We start from the raw sequence: 26,555 nt of genomic DNA, 5'->3' as shown, positions 1-26,555 counted from the left end.
CCAAAGATAATCTTCGGTTCGGAAAGTAGTGGGAGAGAAAAGATCACTTACTTGAAGATGGGAGACGAAAATCTGAGAATGGAAATGAAATCACAAAGAAAATAAATGGACGCGATTCAAGCGAAGATCCGTTGAGAGAAATTCGAGTCCATTGGATTAAGTGGAATTGAATTAACAGCAGTTGAAGCGCCAAAACCTTTGCTTTCACGTTTCGGGTTCTAAACTTGCCGACCAAATTCCCAGCGCTGAATAGTTTGAATCGATAACTTTTCATCATCTGAGCCTTAGACATGACATGTTAGACAAAAGAAAATTGATTTCAAGAGAAAGAAACCAGATGACTAAAAAACATCAATTGAATGAATTTAATATTATTGATTTTATTTATTTATAAGACGCGATCAGTTAAGAATTTGTTGTAGCGGATTAAAGCAAATATTACGAGAAAACAATCTTTTCGTCAAAAATGTAATTGGCCCTGAAAAGGGCCGTTTTGTTGGTATATAAATGAAATTAAGGAATAAAGAGAATAGGAAAAGGGGACATCATAGAGATATAGAAAAAGAGAAGGGAGAAAAGAAAGGGAAAGAAAGGAAAGGAGATGATGATGATGATGAAATGGATGAATTTGATGAGATGAGATGAGGTGAGATGGTGGTGAAGAAAGAGAATGATGATGATGATGAACTTAACCTCCAAAACCATACAAGGTTCTTCCTTGACGTTTCAGGGCATAGACAACATCCATGGCTGTTACTGTCTTTCTCTTGGCGTGCTCAGTGTATGTGACAGCATCTCGGATAACATTTTCCAAGAAAACCTTAAGTACACCTCGGGTCTCCTCGTAGATTAATCCAGAGATACGCTTAACACCACCTCTTCTTGCCAAACGACGAATGGCTGGTTTGGTGATTCCTTGGATATTATCACGTAAAACTTTTCGATGACGCTTGGCACCACCTTTTCCAAGACCTTTACCTCCTTTACCACGTCCAGACATGATTAGTAATTAGAATTGAGTTGAAATTAACGAGAAGAAGAAAGAATAAGAATGAAATTCACAAAGTGACAAAGTGAAAGACTATCAACAATTTTGAGAATAATTTTCAAAATAAACCACCACAAGTATTTATACCAAATATTGACTTTCCATTCACTCGATCTCATTGGCTACCCAATTGAGTCCTCGTAGCGTTTGACTCTCACTTGATTGGTTCTTTTTTTCTTATCTCTTTTTCTCTTAACCTGAACGCCACCTGTAGTTTCTTTTCTGTATTTCAGTTTTAGTTTTTCTCTTTCAAATCTTTAAGAACAATTCTCATCTCTTTTCATTATTATTCTTCATTTACATTTATCTAAATTGTCTCACAGATTCAATTCGGGACAAGAAACGCAAACATCTTTTACTTATCCAATCGTCATGAATAAAAGTGGTTGTCATAGACACATTAATCATGAATTGGAATTTAAATTAAAAAGATTCATTTCAACAATGTAAAAGTACATTAAGTCGATGTGAATGGAAGTTGATAGATGGCGGCAAAAGTAGAAAGAGTTGAGTCTCTGTTTGGTTTTGAGTGAAGGAAAATTATGTTGATTGAGTTACACAAACGAAGCCATTTGATATTCTGATCGACTGATTGTTTTCTGATTTGATTTGGTTATTTAATCAAATCTCATCGATCCACATCAACCTTATCTCTTTTCCTCGATTCTTCATCTCTCATCAGGTAAATATTATTCTCTTTGCAATATTTTCACTCTGCTTATTTTCCTCTTTTCTTCACCTTCTTGTAACCTCCCCCTTTTATTTTCCATTTTTCTCTTTCACTTTCTCTTCCTGTTTTTCTCTTCTCTCTTCATATTTTTCTCCCTCCTCTTTCTCTCTCACCTTCTCTCTCTATTCCTCTGTCTCCTGGTGCTTATCTTACTTTGAATCTTTTGCCTCACTCAATTTATCGTATTTAATCCTGTGTTAACCGATTCTTTCCCATCTCTTATGAATAAGAAATTAATTTGACCTTGTTGCCCATTAGTTATGACCTTTTACTGTTTATTTTAATTTGAACGTGTAAATAATTTATTGTTTTATTGTTTTATTTTGACTTTTGTCTTTTCCAATACAGAGAGAAATCATCAGAATGCTCGGGTCAGCTGGATTTCCATTGCTTAAATCATCTTCTTTGAGGCCTTTGTGCCAAGCCTTGCGCAAAGCTTGTTACTCTACTGGAGCCTCAACCAATATTAACGAACCTCATCAGATTCCTGAACATGTTCGCTATGTTGAAGATAGTCCTGATCCATCGTTCTTCCATATGGTCGAGTTTTTCTACCACAAAGGTTGGCAAGTAGTCGAAGATAAATTGGTTGAAGAATGGAAAAGTAAATTGTCGGAAGAGGAAAAGCGAAGACGTGTTCGTGGTTATCTTCACATCATCGGTCCTTGCCATGCTGTTCTTGAAGTTGGATTTCCACTTAAACGGGACAACGGTGAATGGGTCATGATCAATGGCTGGCGGGCACAACACAGTCACCACCGAATGCCTTGTAAAGGAGGTATTTATTCAATTTTTTCTAAAGTCTATTTTAGGTCAATTTACTGTTTTTCACTGCAAAACCTTTTATCATTTCTTCGTCATTCAAAGGAAATAGATAATGGATTGGAAATTACCTCAAGTTTATTTTCTAGTGATAACTTTAGTTAATCATATCTTAAGTCTATTAGATTAGATAAGTGTCGTACGACTTACTTATCGTAATATCAATTGAATTAACATTTCTTAAACCTAATTACAGATAATAATTTATGTTCATAGTTCATAAGCTCAATGTTAATCGATTATCAATAATTTTCTTCTTCTTTGCTATTGAAAATATTGATTGTAGTTTCTTTTATTGACATTCAATCAATCCAGTATCTAAGGTCTTACCATGACTCTGGTTAATAATTTGCAGATTTTACATGACCTAAATTTAATTTGTTTTATTTTTTGTTACCAGGTATTCGTTATTCAATGGATGTTAGTTTAGATGAGGTCAAAGCTTTATCTGCTCTGATGACCTTCAAATGTGCTGTTGTTGATGTACCTTTTGGTGGTGCTAAGGCAGGGCTTAAAATCAACCCAAGAGAATACAGTGAATTTGAATTAGAAAAAATCACAAGAAATTTCGCTTTGCATATTTCTAAAAAAGGTTTTCTTGGACCTGGACTTGATGTTCCCGCTCCAGATATGGGAACAGGTGAGCGTGAGATGAGTTGGATTGCCGACACTTATGCACAGACCATTGGTCATACCGATATCAATGCACATGCTTGTGTAACAGGTAAACCGATCAATCAAGGAGGTATTCATGGTCGTATTTCAGCTACCGGACGAGTAAGTTAACTAATGATAATTTTATTGAAGGTAATCTCTAATTTGATTCTTGTCATTCAGGGTGTCTTTCATGGAATTGATAATTTTATCAATGAAGCCAGTTTTATGAGCATGGTTGGTACTACTCCAGGTTGGGGTGGTAAATCTTTCATCGTTCAAGGTTTGGGTAACGTCGGTTTACACACTATGAGATATCTCCATAGAGCTGGAGCTCGATGTATTGGTATCATGGAGGTTGATTGTAATATTTTTAACCCTAATGGAATGGATCCTCGGGAAGTCGAAGATTGGAAATTGAATCATGGAACCCTAAAGAATTTCCTGGGGCGGAAGAATACAAAGGAGAAAGTCTTTTGTACGAACCCTGTGACATATTGGTTCCAGCAGCAACCGAAAAAGTCATTACCCTAGAAAATGCTCATAAGATTAATTGCAAGGTAATCAGCTAATTTGCTTGGATTTTTTTTGCATAAATTCTTATTTTTATTTCATTGAACCGATAAATTTTGATTCTTCATTGGTAATAATTTTTTTTTCTGTTCATGTTTCCAGATTCTCGCTGAGGCTGCTAATGGACCAACTACTCCCGCTGCAGACAAAGTTCTTCTCGAACGAAACATCTTAGTTATACCTGATTTATACATTAACGCTGGTGGTGTTACAGTTTCTTACTTTGAGTGGCTGAAAAATTTGAATCACGTTAGTTATGGTCGATTATTGTTCAAGTATGAAAGAGATTCTAATTATCACTTGTTAGGTAAGTTTCCTTTTTTCTTAGATTTTTTTTCATTCTTTCACACATCCGATTTTTCATTTATTATCACAGAGAGTGTACAAGAATCTTTGGAACGAAGATTCGGTAAAGCTGGAGGACGAATTCCTATCGTACCATCTGAAGCTTTCCAAAAGAAAATTGCTGGTGCTTCAGAAAAAGATATCGTTCATTCTGGATTGGATTACACCATGGAACGTTCAGCTAGGGTAAATTAAATTCTTCGCTCAATTAGTAGTCCTATTTCACTAACTTTTTTCTATTCTATTATTATAGCAAATAATGAGAACCGCAATGAAGTACAATCTTGGTTTGGATCTTAGAACTTCTGCTTACGTTAACGCGATCGAGAAAATCTACAATACTTACAAAGAAGCCGGATTGACATTTACCTGAGCAATTTAAAGAAAATATCTTAAGTTTTAAAAGCAGATAAATAAAATAACAGTGGAACTTAAGATTGGATATTTGAAACATAAAACAATACTAATGGAAATCAAAACGAAAGCTTTGATGAAAGGGCAATATTTGTTAAAAATTGCAGTGAATTTGTTGGTTATAATTGAATAGTTACTTTGTTGGCACATTGGAATCAATTGACATCAGAAACACATAAAATCATAAATTAATTTGAACTTTATTCTATTAACTTCTTCTGACTCTCACGTCTGGAGCTCACCTTTTATCCAGCACAATTATTCAATTTTTTTCTTTTTTATTCTCACAATTCGAACTTTTAGAAAATCAATTAGCAGTTTCTCCATCAGCCTTTTACCTGTCAGTGATTGGTTCGAGGAAATCACTTCGCTTTTGTTGTTTAGTTCTTGCAGGTAGTCATGGTCTCTAGTCCTTATCCATGCGATTCATGCCAAGTGTAGATTATTGTGGATATCTAATCAATGTGCAGTTGAATTAATAGTCAAGTAAATTTATCTGAATCAAGACTTGAAGAGGTATTAAAAAGCTGAGAAATCAAAATTTAGTTTCATATCTAATTCATGTTGTCACTATTTAAAACAACAGGTCTGTTTTTTAGTATTTTAAACAAACAAATTCGCTAATTTATTTGATCAATGTGTTGATCGATATGTTGAACGCAAATATAATGGGACAAGAAATTTCCAGTTAAAAACAATTAAAACAATTAACAAATTACCAAAAATAAACAATTAACAATGAACAACAAATAATCTTGAACAAGCGAAGACTTTTCAAGTTCTAAACAAGTTATTGCACAATTAGATTTTCAAAAATGAACAGAATAGTTGATTGAATGATGATACTTGAGATGATTTTTTTTTCTATTAATTGTCTGGTAGCATTTTCTTCGGGTTGAGTATTCCTTTTGGATCAAACATACTCTTGATTTGTTTCATTAGATTAACAACCTGAGGACTTTTTGAATAGTAGATGTGGTTACGTTTCTTCATTCCAAGTCCGTGTTCAGCGCTTATGCTTCCCTTATGGTCTCGAATGTATTCAAAGACAAAAGGTTCAATTAGAGATTTCAGCTCAGCGTCATCATCGCGCTTGAGTGTCGTTACCGTTAAATGGAGATTATTGTCACCAATGTGTCCGTATCCACAGATTCGATGAGCTGAAGTTGACCGAAGTCTCTCTCTCATCACTTCGACTAAGTCATAATAATGTTCGTGCTCCAATGAAACGTCGTATTTGTAGCAAAATCCATCGGCTAGTAAAGCCTCAGCGATTCGTTCACGAATAGACCACAATTTGTTTACAGAAGATAAATCGGTGGAAATGGTGCCATCAGAGACTATTGTCTGTTCCATGAGATTTTCCAACAACGAATGTAATTGAGATGTAATATGATCTTGATCACAATCGTCGCTCAATGAAAGCTCAAAAAGTACATAGAATGGAGAAGTGAATGGAATTGAAAGACCCAAGTTCGTTGAAACGGCATCCACAGTTAGAGCGTCCATCATTTCGAAGGCACTAAGATATGGAGATAATGTTTTACGAACTGTGCTCATAATTTGAATTATATCGTTGAATCGAGGAACACCAAGTAAAGTTACCATTCTGGTTGATGGTTTAATTGGACATAAGATTGAGACACGAGAAATGACACCAAGAGTCCCCTCGGAACCGATGAACAATTGTTTCAAATCGTAACCAGTGTTATCTTTTCTCAAAGTGCTCATCATATCGAGGATTTGTCCATTAGGCAGAACAGCTTCTAGTCCAAGGATTGACCCATGAAGAGAACCATATTTTATGTATCTGATTCCACCTAACGAAAAAATTTAATAAATGTAAAAAGAATCGTAATTTAATTACTCTAAACAAAATTGGCAACAAAAGCTTTCTGAGTCTTTTTGCTAGTAATGAACTTTCGGTGATTTACCTGCGTTTGAAGCGACATTTCCCCCGATCTGACAAGATCCTTTCGCTCCAAGATCATACGGCATCATGTAACCTCTCTCGTTTACATAAGATTCAAGCGTTTCCAAAATACAACCACTTTGACATTGAAGTACTCCAGTTGATTCGTTGAATTTATCAATTGAATTCATCTTTGTTAACGATAAAATGATCTCATCATTATCAGGAACAGACCCAGAAACTAGACTAGTATTTCCTCCTTGAACTACGATTGGAATCAATCGATCATTACAATAGGCCAAGATGGATGACAGTTCAGAGCTCGTCTTCGGAAATAAAGCCAATTTGCTTTTTCCTAAATTAAAAAAAAGAAACAGAAAAAATATGAAAATCAGTCAACTAGAATACATGGAAATTGTTTTACATAATTTCTAATTCCATTTGCAAGATTTAACAATAAAATTTTCAAGGCTTTTGTAAGCTAATAAATCTAACTGTTAATCAACCCAAATTACTGTCTAAATTAAATGCGTAAATAAGCAAAATAAAACTAACCTGTAACTGAACGAAGCCAATCAGTATTATAACCATCTAATTCCTCTTGTTTAACTCCACTTGTTCCCAATATCTTCTTGAAATAATCGACATCTTGTTCGGTATGATTAACAAAACCAGACAAAAATCTAACTTGAGAATTAAAAGTCACCAATCTAGACCAAGAATTATAAACACGAATAGAAAGTATTCCTCTATTAAGCCAACTCATATTCACACAGAAAAATTAAGTAACAACAACAAAACAAACGAGAACCAACAAAAAAAAGATAAAAATATTGTTATTATTCAACAATTATGTTCACTTGATGAGAATCACTTTCACTTGATCAAAACATATTTACAAGATAATCAAATAACCTTGTCAAAAGATTGATTATATTGATTATTAGACACAAACAACAATTAGAAGATATCACAAGAGATGACAGAATAACAATCGTATGAAAGATTTTCAGTAAACAAATGGAAATGAAAGTTGTTCAAAATGAGCGGTAAAAGAAAAGCAAAAATGGAGCTCAAGTTGAACCTTCGAGGAAGCGGAAAAATAACAAACTACTTTTGGAGAGAAAAGAAAACACATTTGAAGTGACCGCTTTTCGAAAGGGAGGCAGCACTTTCGTTTCCATGGCAACGGGGAGGAAACGGAAAACGTTTTTTTATGTTAACTGAAGATATAAATTGAAGAAACTCGGAAACACTTAAATTAAAGTTGTTGGATTTTAAACATTCTGTTTATGGTTTGTTTAGGTCTTTTTTCAATTTAATTAGTTAATTTGTTTTTGTTTTTTTGTGATAGTAATTGTAAACAGCTATGGCCGATGCTGTAGCCGGAGGTGAAGGAGGCCGAGGTGGCTTTAGAGGTGCTTTTGGTGGTGCCAGAGGTGGTCGAGGAGGAAGAGGTAGAGGTGGTAGAGGTGGTCGAGGTCGTGGTCGGGGCCGTGGCCGTGGTAAAGAAGATAAGGAATGGTCTCCTGTCACCAAGCTTGGTCGATTAGTTAAAGATGGTAAAATTTCTTCTCTAGAAGATATTTATCGATTCTCTTTACCCATTAAAGAGTGTGAAATTATTGACTTTTTCCTTGGACCAAGTCTTAAGGATGAAGTTCTTAAAATTATGCCGGTTCAGAAACAAACCAGAGCTGGTCAACGTACTCGATTCAAGGCTTTTGTGGCTATTGGAGATTCTAATGGACACATTGGTTTAGGTGTCAAGTGCTCCAAAGAAGTAGCTACAGCTATTAGAGGAGCCATTATCTTGGCTAAATTATCAATTATTCCGGTTCGACGAGGTTATTGGGGTAACAAGCTTGGTACTCCTCATACTGTTCCTTGCAAGGTAAATTTAATTTCTATTTATTATCACCTTTTTCCCGATGTATGTGGATATTGAATGTGTTGTCTATCAATGCAAGCTCATCTGCTATGTCGTAGACTAATTCGTTTCCCGTAAGGTTGAAACGAGGAGTGTATATTTCATGCTCTTTAGTTATTGCGATATTTATCGCTATGATCTCAAGGATTGACCATACTCTCTACATCTCTTTGAAATTGAAAAACTAATCATTTTCTTTTTATCTGTCTCAGGTCACCGGAAAATGTGGATCGGTTTCTGTACGTTTAATCCCTGCTCCACGTGGTACCGGAATCGTCGCTGCTCACGTACCAAAAAAGTTATTACAAATGGCTGGTATTGAGGATTGTTACACATCGGCCAAAGGATCGACTTGCACACTTGGTAATTTCGCTAAAGCAACTTATTTGGCTATTCAAAAAACATTTTCATATTTGACACCTGACTTGTGGGAAGATAAAAGTTCAATGAATAAATCTCCCTATGAGACTCATGCATCTTACTTGATGACAGTAGGGAGAAAAAACTAATAAATTAAAAGTTTTAATAATCACAATTATGTTGATCAACCTCATTAATTTAATAAAATTTATTCCCTATTGAATCTCGAGTCTTTTGAGGGTTTAATCTTAAATCACATGTTCTCTCAACTTTTGGAAGGTCAGAAGGAATTACAAAACGGAAGGAAATGAATAGAAAAAGAAAATATGAGCTTTAGAAATTACAAAAATCTAATCAATCAATTTACTAATTCAATCTTGGGTATTTATTAGACTTCTTTCTGGCCGAAGCTCGTGTCGTCATTGTGTGAGTTGGCATCGGGGTTTGATCTTTGGGCTTTCGGGATCGCCGACGACGGACACTTTCATTCATGATGCTTGAATCGGTAAAAGGTGTTTGAGTTTCTTGTCCAGAATGGAATCTGAGATTAAAATTAGATAAATTTAAAGAATAAATAATAATGGAAAGAGATGAGATGAGAATTGATTAAACTTACTTTTCACTTTTTGGTGTACTTGGTTCTTGTGATGTTGATTGTTTTGTTGATGAGAAATTCGGTAAATTTTTAGCATAAGATTCAATCATCGCTGAAATAATCATTCCACTTTGAAAGAGATCATCATCATTCTCATCGCCACTTGTTGATGTTGAAAAACATAAATCTTTATATTTTTGAGCTTCATCTAGTTTACCATTTAATAGGAGACAAAGAATCGCTTGGAGTTTGCCACTTCTGGATTTGTTTAATAAATAATCGACTAGTTTTTCGTGTTCAGACGAACTCAAAGGTAATTGAGCTAATTTGGAAATAGATTTTGCTTGTTCACATGTAGTAAAAAGATCAATAAGAGATTCATTATTATTATTACGATAAGATTGATAAGCTTGGAAAACTTGACGATTAGAAGAAGTTGAACTGAGCATAATTACAATAAGACAAGATGATTAACGAATAATAATACGATACCAAGACAATTAAACAATTTAATTAAAAGGGAAGAAAAGATAATCAGAAATACAAAAAATTGTTTGTTTATAAAAATTTTGAAATAGAAAAACTAGAAACGTAGAAGATGATCTGCAGGTGGCGCTGAGGGTAAGAGAGAAAAAGAAAATCGAATGAGCCAATCAGGTGAAAGTCTAAAGTCAAACGCTACGAGGACTCAATCGGGTAGCCAATGAGATCGAATGGAAAGTGAATCTTTGGTATAAATACTTGTGGTGGTTTATTTTGAAAATTATTCTCAAAATTGTTGATAGTCTTTCACTTTGTCACTCTGTGAATTTCATTCTTATTCTTTCTTCTTCTCGTTAATTTCAACTCAATTTTAATTACTAATCATGTCTGGACGTGGTAAAGGAGGTAAAGGTCTTGGAAAAGGTGGTGCCAAGCGTCATCGAAAAGTTTTACGTGATAATATCCAAGGAATCACCAAACCAGCCATTCGTCGTTTGGCAAGAAGAGGTGGTGTTAAGCGTATCTCTGGATTAATCTACGAGGAGACCCGAGGTGTACTTAAGGTTTTCTTGGAAAATGTTATCCGAGATGCTGTCACATACACTGAGCACGCCAAGAGAAAGACAGTAACAGCCATGGATGTTGTCTATGCCCTGAAACGTCAAGGAAGAACCTTGTATGGTTTTGGAGGTTAAGCTCTTGGTTAACATCATCTCATCTCAACCTTTCCCACCTCATTTCATCTTTCATTTATTCCCCATCCTCTTCATCATCATTAATAACCAAAAACGGCCCTTTTCAGGGCCAATTACATTTTTACGTGAAGAGTTTTTTGTTTAACCTATTTATTTGATGTAATTCATCTGAGACAATTCACAGAGACTGGATTTTACTCATTCAATAATTGAATCTTTTAAAGTGAAATTAAATTAAGTGTTTATTAAATATATAAAATTAGTGTAGATTTATTAATTTGAATTATCATCTGGGTGATTCATGATTCCATTTTCATCAATTGTACTCAGAAGATGACAAATCAACGGCGATTCGACCTAAGAAAAGGTTTAAAGAAAAGTAAAAATGATTAACATTAGTAAGAGTGGAAAGATTAACAAAAGTAATTAAGCTTCTTTAAGCTCTAAACAATTTACATGATCAACTTACTCCTAAAATATATTCACAAGATTTTGGTTCAATCAAATACAAAGAAACAGATTCTGGATCACCACCGAGAAAAGCGCATCTAAAGTGATTAACAATTAGTTAGATTAGTTTTCTTTTTCTTTTTCTATTCCTTTTTGTATTTGTATTTTCATACACTCGAAGGATAATATTAGTTATTTAGATTAGATAATTACTTTAATTTAACTTCTACTTGACGAGGTTTTCCTGTTAGATCACAAACATCACCATTTCCATAATGATGAGAAACTTGTTTCAGTGTTTTTTGTTTGTTCGGTTTTCGGTTCGGGTTTTTAATCAACCAATCGATGTGATTTTCCAAATTCCATTTTCCTAATAAAATCTTTGATTTCTTTTCTCCTTTTTCTTCATGATATTGTTCAATTTTATGTCCATAGCAAAACTCGTATTTCCACCAATCAGTCCCCTAGAAATAACAATTAATTAGTAATCTAGATGATCAAGATGAGGTAAGAAAAAAGGACAAAGAAAAAGATATTTACACCATGAAGACAATAATCACCAGTGAGAAAATCTCTCAACAATTTAGAATCGAATGTTGGTTCATTGTTGAGAAAAAAATCTCCTTTGATTTCCTTACTTTCGTCATTAGTCAAATCCAATTTGTGAATTTCAAATTGTATCTTCGAACCTAATCAGTGAAATTGGATCAATACAAAGGAAAAAGACTTTACTAATTAGAAATAAACTCATTTAGTGTGGATGATTAGACAAGATTAAGAATAGAATCATAATCAAGGAGATTGGGTTGTAAAAGGAGAATCATGATTACTGTCGATATTCGGTGAGTTTTTCATTAATTCGGTTCGATTCTCGACTTCGTATTCCACATATCCTTTGGGTTTAATTGGTGAATCTCCGAGAGAATAACAATCAATCGATTCTTCGGTAATTGCATCATTTCGAAAATCGGGATGAATACAAAGAAGTGGAGTGAGAACGATGGCCTCATATTCACATGTGTAAGTCTCTTTGATGGAAGACAATTCATTTCGAGCTTCATCATTGCAAACGTAAAGAACTCGAGTGAATCGAGGTCGATTGTTGAGATCGCAAGTTGTACCACCGGTCATATTTATTTCGATATAAGGAGTGGCAACACCTTCGATTAGAACTGTTGGTCTGCCATTTTTTCCTTTATTCCAATTCTCCTCCATTTGGGTGAATCCAAGTTCATTTTCTTTCCTTTCATTGAGATCAAATTTACCCAAATAATATTCTTGTGAATAAGTCTGAATATGGAAACAAATTGACGACAATCGATTATTAATTGTGATGATAGAGAGCCAGAGAAGAAGCGAAAATGTCTCTCACCTTTTGTGAGGAACTTTCTTCATGGAATTGGCGAATGAATTTCCCATGACAAAGTTCATAACTCCAATAAGGTTCTAATCGGAATGAGCAAATTTCTCGCGTAAAAAGGGGCAATAATAATTGGTAAGGATCCAAACTGTTTGCTTGATCTTCTTTGCTTTCAATCTCATTCTGTGAATTGTGAGAAAATGAAAAACAATTGATTAGTTGATCGTATTAATACAAATTGAAGAATCAACGTTCGCACTTTTGGTTTGTTTCTAGGAAGAAAACATTTATACTGTTCCTTGTTGGGTGTAGTTATTGTGAGAGAATCTTTTTCTTCAGATATTGGAACCTATGGAGAGAATCAAATTATTGTTATTAATCGTCATTGAACCAGTGACATTGTTAATTGTTACTCACTTGAGATGATGAACTAGAAGGAGAATCTTTAGAATCTCCAGTTGATTTGTATGGACCATTCCAATTGATTTTATAATAAAAGTCATTCAAAGCTTTGAAATTGTCAAAAGCTTCTTTCTCGTGGTCTTTTTGTGAAGATTTAGCTCGATTAATGGCATCGAATTCTGATCCACCGGACACTTCATCTGAACTCAAATCACGTTTAATAGACGAAGGCTTATCAGCAGCAAATGTTAACAAGGGCAATTGACACAATTGAATAATAATTAAGTTACTTAAATAGATGAAATTGAATAGGAAAATCTTCATCTTCTATTTCAGGTTAGGGCCTCAAGTTATCAAATTCAACAATTCGCTTTATTCTGATGACTACACAAAATCACAGAGAAAAGCAATCAGCATAATCACCAAATGGAATCAAACATCTAACGATGATAATCAAAGACAATAATCAATGACAGTAATTAACAACATTAGAGAAAAAAAAGAAAAATAAAGAAAAATAAAATTATTCTCTGGATTATTTTTTTTTTGTTGTTCTCTTATCCAAAGAGTAGAAGTAAACACAACACAAATGTAAGACAGAAAAGAAAACCAACTAATCAATGGACTTGAAAGAGAAAATATCAATTAAATCCAAATTGATTGTAATTAATTGTAATCAATTGTTACCAAAGATTCAAAGACAACTCATCACATGTGAAAACTAATCGACACTTTCGCTCCTCCCATTCACATATGATCTTCTTTTTGTTAGAATATGGACCGATAGGGGTCACCCTTTTGTAGAAAAAAAAATTCAATTGATTTGATTGAATTAATATTCACAATTAGACAATTAAATCATCTGATAGAAAATTAAGTATTAATTTTACATTTTTTCCTCACTAATTCGATGATATTCACACCAAATTAATGATCATATTTATCGTAACCAATACTTTGAGTAAATCAAGTTGATTAGAAAAACCAAATTTCCACCAAATTTAGATTGTAATTAAATTAAATTTAGGTTATGATCTTAATTTGTCAACTATAAATTTTGTTCAATGTAGAAAGGAATCAATTTATTTAACACAATTAATCAATAAAGAGAAAGTAGAAAAATCAAAACAAAACAAAAAAAAAGAAATAAACAATTTAACAGATTAGAATCAATCAATTTGCTTAATCATTGTGAACAATTTGAAATATAAACAAACAATTTACTGATTTATTCAACAAACCAATTTCGTTGAACAATTAACAATCAATGATAAATCACAAATGTAATAGTAAATAAACAACAGTTTATCCTTTGCTCTAATTTCAATGTAAAAATTAAGATTAACAATCAAGTAAAAAGCATTGCGATCGTGGTGATTTGGTTAATCAATCAATGGGAATTAATGATTGAAAATTTATTGATCACAAACATGAATTAAATCAACTGACCTTAACCAAGTCTTGGGAACTTATTTATTATCAATAATTAGGTTAATTTGATTACATGTCAATGTTTACATGGTAAAACTGATTAACATGGAAACGTCATTACATCAAGACAATGTTAATAAACTCAAGGTCAATTAAGATTTTTATTATTAAATTGTAGTTAATTTTACCTGACAATTAACCCGAAGAAGCTGCACAATTAAATTAATACAATCGACATGGTTAAACAAAAAATACAATTAATTAGGGTGTAGATGATGATGAGTATTGGTGTGATGGTTATTAGAAATCAAAGAATCACAATTAAAAGTAATTACATCTAGAGAAAAAAAGGAAAACGTAACAATTTATCAATAGAACTTGAAATTCAAGGTTCCCTCCGATTGTTAAGACAAGTAATTGTAATTTAATTGTTCCCAAATTTGGTTAATCAAGTTAATTGTGAGTGAGAGAATAAAAATTCAATTCAACTAATCAGATACACGTTTAATTGTCAACTAAATTGTCTGATTACCGATTGGTAAGAATATTAAGTTTATTATGATGGCGAAATTGATTTAGATGATAAATAGATGACGATACGACTTAAATTGTTTCCCTATTAAAGACCAAATGGTTAATCAACCGTAAAACCATTTAACTAATTAATCTCAACTAATACAAATCATTTCCACTCAATTATCACAATTGACCTACTCTCTCTTTTTACTTTCTTTCCTTTCCTTTCCTCTTTCTTTTCTCTTCTCTGTCTTTTTTATCCTTTCTTTTTATCTTCTCTCTGTCTTTCTTTCCTTTCTCACTTTTCTTCATTTTCTCATTTTGTTTCACTTTAATGTTCAACTTTCATCTAATCACATCAATTTTTTAATGTTAATTTAGTGATTGTCAAGTTTAATTCTAATTAGTTTTCAATCGGTAACAATTAAAATTCTTAATAATCAACCAATCAACTTTTCATCTCTTCATTCATGATGATTTCCATTTAATTGAACAATTGAAAGTGTCTAGTGAACATGTGAGTTAATTGTGAATCTCCTCATCAGCAAATGAAAAGTTTAATTGTCTTCAATTAATTGGGTGAGTTTCTTATTGTTTCCTAACCGTTGACCAATTGAAAATTGAGTCTTGACAATCAATTCCAAAGGGTATTACAATCAATTGATTTCTGATTAATATTAATAAATTTCAGGCAAAATTTGATCAAATATTTAATCACTTTTACTTGTTTAAATGTTTCAACAATTTAATCAATTGATTCCTAAATTGATTCACATGGTCATCTACTAGATACTCATGGGAATCAATTACTTATTATTATTATTATTAACTGTCGACAATTAACTCTTGAGGGATTAAGTTGATGTTGACAATTAACTCTCATGTGAATAAGTTAATTTAATTGAAATTAAATGAGTCTGAAAATATTTTGCTTCCTTTATTTGATCATTTTGTTTGTTTTAATCGTAATTATTGTTACTGTTAATTGTCGTTGACAGTTAAGGATAAGAATTTGTATTAATTAATCTCGAGCTTAAACCAGGTCACTGATCATGTTTAACGTTTCAACTGAGGTTCGAGGTTAAATTGTTAATTCAATGATGAACCAAATCAAAGTTTAGATCAACGAAACAAGTTGAACACTTTTCAAGTTTTCACCTTTTGTTTAACAATTAAATTTGATTCCATTCATGGTCATACCGATACCGTGATGATTAGACATTACAACTAACTGACCATCAATCAAGTTAATCAGCAATTAAGACTAACAGAGAAAGAGTGAAACATGAAAATTAGGCAACTAATTAGTGATGAAATTGAAAATAGTCACAACAAACCCATTCACTAATTAACTAATTAAACAGCCAATCCTTTATAAGGAAAATGAAATTCATATTTAATGTTGATTCTTGTCTTTACCTTACAAACAATTTAATTTTCATTTCAATTTATGTAAACATTTACACAGATAACTAACAACAATCAATTTATTACTCTCCCTGTGTGTGTATTTAAGCTTATTGATGATGATTATTAGTCAACAATCAATATTATCAACTAATATCAGTGAAAATAATAATAAATTATTTTCAAGAATATTAATAATTTATCATTAAACAAACAAAGGTAAAGATTGAAAACTTATTAATCTTTGAGACCTTGATTACAATGAGTATAAATTATGGTTTAATTTTGATTGTTGTCATTAAACACTTGACAAATTCAGTGACAATTAAAGTATCGTAAGTGATTTACTATTGAGTTAATCAAACATATACATTTATGTGGATTAATTATTACAATTATCATCGACACCTCGAACTCACAATCAATTTATCATGAGTAACTTTCAATGAATCAGTTGAAGTAATCAGATTGAATTGAATGTCCATCAAATTGATTGTTGTTATTATTTCCGTAAATAGTGGATGAGGTTTAAGTATCGATGAGAGATTAATGAATAAGATGAAGACTCTTAGCTAATTAACTTGATTAGTTATTAAATTATCTCGTTTCTAGGTAGATTTTGTCGAGTATTTTGTTGCTAGGAGAGACTAAGAGAAGAAAGAAAAAGTTTATGATGAAGAAACTAAATCATAATCATAATCATGATGCGTAGTTAACCATAGAATCAAATCGAGATTCTCACCGAATAATTTACTGATTATTGTTCTTTTCATCATTTTCTCCTAGTTTAATTGTTAATTAAGTTGGAAAATTAATCTTGTTTATAAATACATATACTCTCTTCTAGATAATCGTCATCGTCATCGTCATCTTCATCATCATCTTCATCTCCATCCTTAACCACATCAGCAACAATTCAATCATCAAAACAATATCATCTTCTCACCTTAAATTAACCTTCCATTGGTTAGTTAATCAATGGAAACTGATTCCATTCTGATTCCAATTGTTCCTTGGGCTTATGATAACAATTTAACTCCATATGAAAATACTTGTTTCGATAGTGAAGTTGAACAGTACATAGAAAATGAAATACTCAATCCTACTCGAAAGATCCCACTTCGAGTCGCTAAATGTATAATTGTTGGCCCAGTTTCGGTCGGTAAGACAAGTCTGATCAAGAGACTCGGTGCCAATGGTTATGGTTTACAACAAAGACCCACAATTGGAATTGATTATTGGATTCAAAAGTTTGAAGTACTTGGGACACCCTTTAGACTTCAGGTAATTATCATTGGGATAAAATGAATCTTATTCTATCCTATTAATCCTCCTCCTCATCTTCCTCATCATCGTCATCATCATCATCTTCTTCTTCAATCTTCTTCTCCAAATTTAACTAACCTTGTTAATTATCTGAATCTGTGTCAGTCTATTTTAAAATTTACGCTAATTTTGACAATTTTACAAAAATAGTTGTTCGCAATTATGATTACATTAACTTTCTCACAATTTAATAAATAATCAATTGATATTTAATCAAATATCCTTCTTCTTCCTTTAATCAATCATCTAAACAAACATATACAATTAATTTCTACCCCTTCGGTAATTACAATCAACCATTTGAAGAAGCAATTAAACTCAACCTTTGTTATCAACGATATTAATTAATTAGTTGAAAAAAGATACAGCTTATAATGTGTTTATATCCAAGGACTAAAAATGAACAATCTCTTGTATCGTAATTGACATGAGATTAATTAACTCTCGTTGAATCTGCTCTGTGATTAGTTAATTGTTTCCATTTTCTTTTCCTTTTCTCTTCTTCTAATTAACTAACTAGATCTGGGATACAGCAGGACTGGAGAGATACAATAGTGTAACCAAGAGCTTCTATCGAGATGCTCAAATTGTCATCATGCAATTTGATTTATCTCGACCTCAAACACTTCTCGAACTGAAAGAGTTCGTTAAAGATGTTCTAACGGTTAACCAAGAGGAAAGGCTACTTATATTTTTGGTCGGTTCGAAAAAAGATCTGATCAGTGAGGCTCAATGTCGAGTCTTGGAAAAAGAGGCTGCCCAAGTTGCGAAACAATTTGAAGCCGAATACTGGTCAGTGTCCAGTTTAACTGGTAAAAATGTTCAAAATCTATTCTCTCGAATCGCTGCCTTAGCATTTCTCAAAATGATTAAGACTGAAATAGAAATCAAGGAATCGTTCAGCAATGAGAATTCCCGATTAGCCATCATGTCCGAGCAAATGACCCCCGAACCACCGTTAAAGCCCAACAAGAAATTCAAATGTTGCCTTTGTAATATAACTTAAATTTTTCCTCTTTTCTTTTCTATGTAATTTAAATTGTAATTATCATGATAATCAACAACCTAAATTGTTGTGGTAACTTTATTATAATAACAACAATAAACAAATCAACTTCAACTTGATATTCAGTTTTCCCTTTTATTTATTTATTATTATGGATCATATCAGCTCATTGATGATTAATTATATTTTCATCTCAATTTACCAGACAATCAATTGGTTTTAGTTCAATCAACTAATCATGATTTCTTCAATTAATTGTAATCCAGGATTAGATAATTTTATTAATTTGATCTTATTGATTGTAAAGTAATAAATTGGTTGATATGGTTAAACTTTATCTTTGGTGTTTTCATTTGGTTTTTATTGATTGGGAAAAGTTAATTGTTCACATCATTTCTTCATTGATTAAACTAATTATAAAAATAATACTTTATTTGCTTCAATTAATTTAAAATCAATTAATCAAATATCTTTACAGGAAATGATTTGTTCAAGTTAATTAATTAACTATAAATTGGATTTGTTTTTCCTTTCAATAACTTAATTGTCCAATTGATTGTTTGTAATGATTTTTGAAACTTTTTTTTTCTCAATCAACAATTAACAAGAAAAAATCACCAAATATTTTCACTCCACAGTTAATCAATTGTAAACCATTAGTCTATCAACAATTAAGAGTCAAATTGTTGATTGTAATTGATGAAAAATTATCTTACAATTTATCTTGACGATGTAATTGTAATTGTAATTGTCTTTGTCTTTGTCCTTCTATTACCTGATTGTTTGTAAATCCAGTTTTTTGTCGAGTTAACCATCAGCCTAATTGTGAATTTAATGAAATTTGTCACAATCAAAATATTGATTAACCAATCGGACAAATTAATCAGATCAATATAGAAATGTTTAGAGTCAATGATTTAGGAAAAAAATTAAGTCTTTATGATTTAAACAGAAAATCTAATTCGATTCATTTTTATAATCAAATAAATCACAATGGAAACAAAACAATCAAGGTAACAATTAACATCGATTGTTATTGTAAAGGATAAACTCGTAATTTTTTGATTCTCAGATGATTTTCTTAAATCAACAATCAATTAACCATCTAATTCTCGGATCTTTATTAATAAAGTAATAATTGTCTAATTGTGGTAATTTTATCAATCGATTTAATTGTTTTCTATTCTCATTTTGAAATTCCCTCTTTTTTCATTTTCTTTTTCTACTCAATTGTTTTTCCTCCAATTTTTCCTGGTTTCATTTTCTGGTTCATCATCTGTTTTATTTGTTTCTTTTTCATTTGATTGTTTTTCGGTATTAATTGTCACTTTTTGGTGTTTAATTGTTGACATTAATTATGACAATTAGATCAAAAGTGAAAAAAAAATTTACTGGAGATGGTTGGAGGTAAGATTTTAATTTCTTTTTCTCATTTTCTCTTTGATTTCTTTCTTTCCACCAAACGAAATTTACTAATTTACTTTTTCACTTTAATTAATTCTTAGAATTTCAGCTGATTGTCCATATTGTTTCTGTCTTTTTTTAATTATTGGTAATATTTTATTCAACATTCTGGTCACTTCGTCTTCCGGTGAGTTTAATGAACAAATTTACCTATCAAATGGTCAACAATTTCACTTTCCTATTCATTTATTTGTTTACTTTTTTTAGCCGCTTATCGGATCAGCCTTTTGATTGCAATTAACTTTCTTCTGGTCTCAATTAGTAAATTCAATTTTCTACAACCTGTGATTCAATCATTTATTATTGGTCTAATTGTAACAATAGGTGCCAAATTTTACATTAATGGTAATTAATTTTTCTTTACATTCGTTAATTTGAATTGCGTCTAATTTTCTTTTCGTTTCGTTGCAGAATCTTCCTGGTTTATTTGCCCTGTTCTTTGGGCATTTAATTATATTTCATACTATCGTTTTGGATCATGGGGACGTCAATTTAGAAACTCTTTTACACCATGTGAAATGTTAATTGTTACTCAAGGAGCATTAATTTGTCTAACACAATCTACTCTCTGTGAACTTGGTTCATTTGTACCTGCTCTCTCCTTAAGCTGTTCCAACGATCTTACCACTCGTGTATTACAAGTAGGTTGTTAATCTGATTGATTTAAGTACCAAAGTCTCAATCATCACAATCAACTATTTAAAGTCCAAATTTTATTTCCTTCAATCATAATTAATTTCTATTGAATAACAAAACTTGATGAGTTATAAAAAAAAGCAGACATTTCAATGAAACATTTCTATCTTCATCGATACATTTTGATACTTGTTGATTATTCAATTCTCAATGAAACTAATTAAAAATTTTTCCCCCAACAGTTACTCTTCTTTGGCTTGACTATTACCGTAATTCTGATGTCATACTCAGCTCGTAACGATAATCTCGCCATGGTGTATACAAGTTTGGTCACTGGTCTTCTAGTAATGTATTCACGACTTGCAGTTATCATCAACAAAGAACCATTAACTTGGTTGTTTCTAGATGTTTTTTTTACTCATTCTCGTGTAAGAAAATTCCCTTTATCAATCATCCTTTAATCTTAGTATTTTATTACCTAACGAAACTACTTGATTTCTATCATAAATTTAGATACACCTCTTCGAGTTATGGGCTTGTCTTTTTATCTTTACGATATTTTTCTGTGTCATTGTTGAAGCCTTTGCCGATAATGCAGCTAACACTGTGATTCGAAAATTTTTCCACCTCATTGTGATTCCTGTTTACGCTTCTGGACTTAAATACGACCCGCCGATGCTTTACTTTCTCTCATGTTGCCTTCTATGGATTCTCATTGTTCTAGAGGTTCGTGTTTGGCCTTGAAGAAGAAAAAAGATATTCCATTTCGATTTGAAAAGCAGAATTCGCAGGAAAAAAAAACCTGATAAAGTAGCAGAAATCTTGAATATCTCAAGTTTCAATTTCTTTTTCTTCGTTCATCATAGCTCGAAATGGTGAACGAAGTGAACACATGGAAAGATAACAATCAAAGATTGTACATTTAAGGAGTGTTCAGTTTCATCTTATTCTGTGATAATCTAAAATTAACGTGTAACTGACACGCATCAACAAATTGTACTTTCAGGCTGGAGAGAAATGTTAGAATTATCAAAAGCTCAGTATGAGATCATTTGAAAAAAAGCTCAGCTTGTCACAATTTTCATTAATTCAATGAGATCATCAAAGAATCAAAAGAAACAAAAGATATTCTATTCATTATTGTTGATAAATTAATAATTCATTTCTTTTTTTTTCTTCTTATTCGATAGACACTTCGTATCACTGATCCAGAGAATGGAGGAAAAGCAATTGTATTTTTCATGGAGCGATTCAAGAATGATAATGATCGTGGTTTCATCACGCTAACTCATATTTATCTTTTGATTGGCCTTTCATTATCATTATGGATTTCACCTAATATTGATAAGATATCGTTCAATTTTGCTTCCGGGATGATAACGGTTGCTGTTGGTGACACGGCAGCAGCGATTATCGGGTCTCGTTTTGGTAAACATAAATGGCTCAATTCAAATAAGTCAATTGAAGGAACCCTTGGATCCATTTTATGTCAAATAATAGCTTCCATTTTAATTAAGTTTTACCTGAAAGTTTCAACAAACATCCTTGTCATCACCATACTATCAATCATTTCATCAATTATCGAAGCCAAAACAATTCAAATAGATAATTTAATCTTACCGTTATATTTTAATCTTCTATGGCTAATTGCTGCTGTTTTTAAATTGATTTAATTATTTTCTTATTGTCCTTACAGGAATTAACCAAATACTCTCATAATTGTTATATTGTGAAAACAAAATCTCATTTAATTATGAGACTTAACACTATTTCACAAATTAGTCAATTCCGTTATAAAATTTTCTATATATTTTTTAATTACCTTGTTATTGGAAATGATTAATTGATTGGGTCCTCCAATAACCTTTTAATCCACTTACAAAGTGTTGACAGTCAACAAATAAACAAATCAAGGTTGATTAGAATCAACAAAAAGGAAATTATTAAATCACTGATTTTGTATTGGTAAATGATCAATCTAATTGTAATAAGTAAATACCAGTCACAAACTGATTAGGCAATTAAATTAGAAAAATAAAAACTAATTTACAATACAAAACAAGAGGGAAATAAAATGACCAATTGCTTGAAAAACAATCAACTAATTGCCAACAATTAGTAAATAAACTGTAATAACCTTTTCCTTTTTGAGTTGGAAAAAAAGTTGAAATGAAATTTTATTAATCTGATAATCTGAAGATTTGATCTTTAAATTAATCTAATAATCTTGAGAGTTCATTGAAAATGAACTCAACTGATTAAACAGAAATTAAATACGAAAAGTTGATTTATCAACTCAAGGCTATCAGTTAATTATTACTAAATAAACCATAAACATCTTGATTCATGTTTCACTCTCGGTCAGTTAAACTCATTTCATGATGATAATCATGATAATCATGATGATGATCAGTCATAATCAACCTTGAGTGGGCTGTTCCTATGTGATTCAAATTCAACTTGATTTAAAGTTAATTGTGTTAAGTTGAGTTGAGTTTGTCTTTGTTACTTTAACATTAAACAAAGTGGATTAAAATTAACAATCAGTTTTTGTTTTTTCCGTTGTAATTATGGTTTAATTGTCATTTAGATTTTCATCTTTAATTGTTTTTAATTGTTCCCCTTTTCCTGTCAACAATTAACAGAGAGAAAAAGATGAACATCATTTGTTAACAAACAACAACAATTAACATCATCATAATGATGAGATTTTAGTTTCATCTCTGTCTTTTTCGTGTTAACCAATTGTCTAACAATTTACTAATTGTGTTTTCATTTCAATCAAAATCACCTTACAATCAAAGTTAAAATTTGACTGACAACAAAAGTTTACAATTGATTTAATTGCTGTGACAATTTGCTCCAAGAAAAACAAAATCAGATGGATCTCAAGAAAGGAAAAGTTCAGGTAATTAACTAATCATTTACAATCTAAATCATCTTTTCTCTACAACAATTAACGTATCTAATTACAATTAAGTAATAATAATAATCTGAATTTCAACAACAACGACAAAAAATTGTCTCATTTTAAAACAATCAAACTAAATCAATAAGTTTCACATTCTTACAATTTATTGATTACTTTTCTCAGAAAACATAACAACAACAATTAGTTTCCAACCTTGGTGACAATTATTATTTCGTCACAATTGAGACAATTTAAAAAAAGGTAAAAATGTAAAGTTAAATTAGGAACAAGAAAAACTTGAAATTGTGACAATTAGTGAGATGTTGTTGATCTCATATTTGTTTACTTCAATTGTGTTTACCAAAGTGAAAAGGTTGATTGTCAGTGGTAATGATTGATTTTAATTCTGTTTCATTGTTCACCTTGATTGACAATCGATTTCCAATTGTATTAATTGTTACAACATTTAAATAGAAAAAGAAATCACTCTGGTTAACCAAACGTTTCTGGTTAATTGTTGCTGTTGTTTTCACTTTAACCATGTTGTCAATTGCTCTCATCTTTACATTGGCTCTTCCATTGAGTTCACTTGCTGACAAAACGTGTGACAATTTCGCCTCCGAAGGGCCTTATTGCTTAGCCCAGGGTAAAAATGATATCAAACGTGTCTACTCAACAAGGACAACATTTAATCAATCAATCAAATTGCTTAAATCTAAAAGTGATTCAGTTAAATTACCAGAGAAATGTGAACCAGTTATGTTGTATATTTTCAGTAGACACTCAATCAGGTATCCAAAGAGTGATGATATTATGGAAATGGGCCAATTGTTGCCCCAATTACAACAGGAATTAACTGAGGCCTTTAACAAAGGTTCAAGTGAATTGTGTGAACAAGATTATCAAGCAATTAAGCAATGGAAACTTGAAATGGTTCCTGAAAACGACAATCATGTCACACCAAGCGGAGTAAAAGCCACAAAGAAAATAGGTAAGAACCTGAATTTTTCCTTCAACCAAATTTTCACTTTTCTTTTTCCCTTTACTCTAATTATCGAATTAACTTTTATTATTATCCATCTATGGGTCTATTAATATCTCCAATTTTCAGCTAAGCTCTTCTACTCTCAATATCCTGATCTATTCGACCCAAATAAGGTCAATTTCCAGGTCGGTGTTACCTCCAAAGTTCGTACAAATGAAACCGCTCATGCTTTTGTTGAAGGTTTGGTTGATATTAAACCAGGTAAAGTTGAAACATTTTCCTTTTCATTGTTATTAATTGTTGATCAATCTTCTTCTTTAATTGTTGTTGTCTAACTTTAATCATCTTTTTGTTATTGTATTCTAATCAGAAATTAACATAAAGGAGAGTGATTATGTTGTTCGTGATTACCTTCAATTCCATTCAATTTGTAAGAAAAAGATTGGAGTTAAATTACCCAAACCTAAACAACTCAAGGAAATAACTGAATCTAAATTATTTTCAAAATTACGACAACGAGTTAGTAAACGATTAGGTTTCAATCGGACTATTTCAGATGATGAATTAAACATCATGTACACTTCATGCAGCTTCGAACAAGCGATTTTCGATAAAGCTCCTTGGTGTAACGTATTCACTAAAAGGGAATTGAAAGTATTGGAATCACGAGAAGATATTGAACATTATTACAAAAATGGACCTGGTTTCAAATTGAATCGTAAAATGGCCTGTCCGTTGATCGCCGATCTATATGAGTCAGTCGAGAGAGCGATCAATATACCTGAAAATAGGACCACTTACCTTTACTTTTCTCATGCAGGTTCGTCCAAAATTTCATTCATATAACATTGTAGTACTTTGGCTAATTGTTATTTATTATAATCATTTAATTGTAGGAGCGATGTCCAGGTTATGGTCAACATTAGATATTTTCGATAAACTTTCATTAAATGAGAACTTTTGTCCCGATGGTAAACGCGAATGGCAAACATCATTAATCCTTCCGTTCAACGTTAATTTTGATGTGGTGCTTTATCGATGCTCAGAGGATCATGAAACTACCGATCCATCTGATTATAAATTGTTAACAATGATCAACGGTGTTCCAATTGAAATCGACCAATGTGATGATCCCTTTTGTAGTGCGACCAAATTTCTGAAAGAATACAAATCGATGGCTCGAACTTGTGATCTTGACGAACTTTGTAAACTTCCAGGTCGTTCATCTGATGGCAACAATACGGAAAAATCTCCCGTTTCCGATGATGATTAAGAATTTAAAAAGTTACAATCAATCATAAATTGCGATTTACGAGCAAAAAAACACAACAAAACCTCATCTAATTCAATTAATTTAACCTCTTGCTCCAATTAACTTTCTGACCCATTCAACTTTCAAACGCCTTTGAAAATTGTGGACAATGTAATTATATTATTTTATTAATCTAATTTAAAAAAACTAATTGATTACTCTAGATCATGATAATAAAGAAAACCAACAATCTAGACAATGGTTATAATTTAATTTCTCATTACAATTTAGCTAAATTGTTAAGCAAATATCCTTCAGATTTCAGTTTCATCTTCAGGGTAATCAAGATAAGACTCATCAGAGGAACATCATCTTTCAAATGATTAAAATTAATCATGAAACTGAAATTAACTGATTAAACGAGGGACCCAAAAGTTGAACAATAACAAACTGGAAACGAGTTAATTGTGACAATTAACTTAATTGAAGTGAAAAACCGGTTCCGTTTAATAGAAACAAAAACTCTAATTAGATAAGAAAAAGATTGTCAAAAACTCATTTGATTATCTTAATTACGATCAAACTTTCTACCACCAATTTAGACCTTGATTGATTAATTGCTAATTGGGTAGTGAAAACGTTAGTTTCAATTTTATCATGTGAATTAATCAGTTTGAACTTAAATTACCTTGAATTAATCAAGATCAATTATTATTATTATTATTATTAAACTTGAATCAGTTTCTTAATAACAATCAATAAGATGAATTAAAAAGTTTAATCAATCAATTGCTAAAGTAGCAACCTCAATGTTTGTTATTGACGAAAGTGTGACAATAATGATTAAC

At 31.6% G+C, this 26,555-nt stretch overlaps 10 protein-coding genes across 12 annotated transcripts; 6 read left to right on the top strand and 4 right to left on the bottom strand.

Moving 5' to 3' along the window:
• Positions 1–355: 355 nt before the first annotated feature.
• LOC128390442 (histone H4) lies at positions 356–1,108 on the bottom strand. The gene has a single exon (XM_053350159.1). It carries the CDS (start codon positions 998–1,000, stop codon positions 689–691), a length of 312 nt encoding a protein of 103 aa, XP_053206134.1. The 5' UTR covers positions 1,001–1,108; the 3' UTR covers positions 356–688.
• Positions 1,109–1,523: 415 nt separating this feature from the next.
• On the top strand, positions 1,524–4,784 carry LOC128390428 (glutamate dehydrogenase, mitochondrial-like). The gene is given in 8 exon segments (XM_053350142.1): positions 1,524–1,730; positions 2,127–2,556; positions 3,001–3,377; positions 3,438–3,687; positions 3,690–3,814; positions 3,930–4,134; positions 4,204–4,358; positions 4,426–4,784. Coding segments are annotated over 7 exon segments (1,647 nt in total). The 5' UTR covers positions 1,524–1,730; positions 2,127–2,141; the 3' UTR covers positions 4,546–4,784.
• Positions 4,763–7,523, bottom strand: LOC128390431 (D-2-hydroxyglutarate dehydrogenase, mitochondrial-like). The gene is made up of 3 exons (XM_053350146.1): positions 7,054–7,523; positions 6,521–6,853; positions 4,763–6,406 (listed from the first exon to the last, which is right to left on the bottom strand). Exons 1-3 carry the CDS (start codon positions 7,262–7,264, stop codon positions 5,454–5,456), a joined length of 1,497 nt encoding a protein of 498 aa, XP_053206121.1. The 5' UTR covers positions 7,265–7,523; the 3' UTR covers positions 4,763–5,453.
• A 213-nt stretch (positions 7,524–7,736) lies between these two features.
• Positions 7,737–9,011, top strand: LOC128390436 (40S ribosomal protein S2-like). Its single transcript, XM_053350153.1, has 2 exons — positions 7,737–8,392; positions 8,641–9,011. Exons 1-2 carry the CDS (start codon positions 7,868–7,870, stop codon positions 8,935–8,937), a joined length of 822 nt encoding a protein of 273 aa, XP_053206128.1. The 5' UTR covers positions 7,737–7,867; the 3' UTR covers positions 8,938–9,011.
• LOC128390438 (uncharacterized) lies at positions 8,964–9,954 on the bottom strand. The gene is made up of 2 exons (XM_053350156.1): positions 9,405–9,954; positions 8,964–9,329 (listed from the first exon to the last, which is right to left on the bottom strand). The coding sequence occupies exons 1-2, from the start codon at positions 9,830–9,832 to the stop codon at positions 9,155–9,157; spliced, it is 603 nt and encodes a 200-aa protein (XP_053206131.1). The 5' UTR covers positions 9,833–9,954; the 3' UTR covers positions 8,964–9,154.
• Positions 9,955–10,151: 197 nt separating this feature from the next.
• LOC128390443 (histone H4) lies at positions 10,152–10,820 on the top strand. The gene has a single exon (XM_053350160.1). The coding sequence runs from the start codon at positions 10,250–10,252 to the stop codon at positions 10,559–10,561; it is 312 nt and encodes a 103-aa protein (XP_053206135.1). The 5' UTR covers positions 10,152–10,249; the 3' UTR covers positions 10,562–10,820.
• LOC128390430 (endoplasmic reticulum lectin 1-like) lies at positions 10,786–14,704 on the bottom strand. 2 transcript variants are annotated; one of them, XM_053350145.1, is made up of 9 exons: positions 14,393–14,704; positions 12,789–13,213; positions 12,631–12,720; positions 12,384–12,554; positions 11,842–12,301; positions 11,552–11,700; positions 11,225–11,475; positions 11,031–11,109; positions 10,786–10,918 (listed from the first exon to the last, which is right to left on the bottom strand). In XM_053350145.1, the coding sequence occupies exons 2-9, from the start codon at positions 13,095–13,097 to the stop codon at positions 10,835–10,837; spliced, it is 1,593 nt and encodes a 530-aa protein (XP_053206120.1). In that variant the 5' UTR covers positions 13,098–13,213; positions 14,393–14,704; the 3' UTR covers positions 10,786–10,834. The 2 variants fall into 2 exon arrangements, with proteins under 2 accessions (XP_053206120.1, XP_053206119.1); XM_053350144.1 differs by lacking the exon at positions 14,393–14,704 and having other exon boundaries at positions 12,789–13,462.
• A 345-nt stretch (positions 14,705–15,049) lies between these two features.
• On the top strand, positions 15,050–18,578 carry LOC128390437 (ras-related protein Rab-36-like). 2 transcript variants are annotated; one of them, XM_053350154.1, is made up of 3 exons: positions 15,050–15,299; positions 16,975–17,411; positions 17,974–18,578. In XM_053350154.1, the coding sequence occupies exons 2-3, from the start codon at positions 17,106–17,108 to the stop codon at positions 18,457–18,459; spliced, it is 792 nt and encodes a 263-aa protein (XP_053206129.1). In that variant the 5' UTR covers positions 15,050–15,299; positions 16,975–17,105; the 3' UTR covers positions 18,460–18,578. The 2 variants fall into 2 exon arrangements, with proteins under 2 accessions (XP_053206129.1, XP_053206130.1); XM_053350155.1 differs by lacking the exon at positions 15,050–15,299 and having other exon boundaries at positions 16,648–17,411.
• A 1,125-nt stretch (positions 18,579–19,703) lies between these two features.
• On the top strand, positions 19,704–23,467 carry LOC128390452 (dolichol kinase-like). The gene is made up of 7 exons (XM_053350168.1): positions 19,704–19,866; positions 19,965–20,050; positions 20,131–20,268; positions 20,335–20,564; positions 20,802–20,987; positions 21,073–21,285; positions 21,750–23,467. Exons 1-7 carry the CDS (start codon positions 19,817–19,819, stop codon positions 22,230–22,232), a joined length of 1,386 nt encoding a protein of 461 aa, XP_053206143.1. The 5' UTR covers positions 19,704–19,816; the 3' UTR covers positions 22,233–23,467.
• Positions 23,297–25,966, top strand: LOC128390451 (multiple inositol polyphosphate phosphatase 1-like). The gene is made up of 5 exons (XM_053350166.1): positions 23,297–23,467; positions 23,945–24,461; positions 24,582–24,716; positions 24,826–25,275; positions 25,352–25,966. Exons 1-5 carry the CDS (start codon positions 23,441–23,443, stop codon positions 25,726–25,728), a joined length of 1,506 nt encoding a protein of 501 aa, XP_053206141.1. The 5' UTR covers positions 23,297–23,440; the 3' UTR covers positions 25,729–25,966.
• Positions 25,967–26,555: the final 589 nt, after the last annotated feature.

Source organism: Panonychus citri, unplaced genomic scaffold (genome assembly GCF_014898815.1).
Source record: "Panonychus citri isolate SS breed McGregor unplaced genomic scaffold, ASM1489881v1 Contig00120, whole genome shotgun sequence".
Taxonomy (NCBI): domain Eukaryota; kingdom Metazoa; phylum Arthropoda; class Arachnida; order Trombidiformes; family Tetranychidae; genus Panonychus; species Panonychus citri.
Note: the sequence above shows the minus strand (reverse complement) of the source record. Positions and strands in the feature narration are given on the sequence as shown.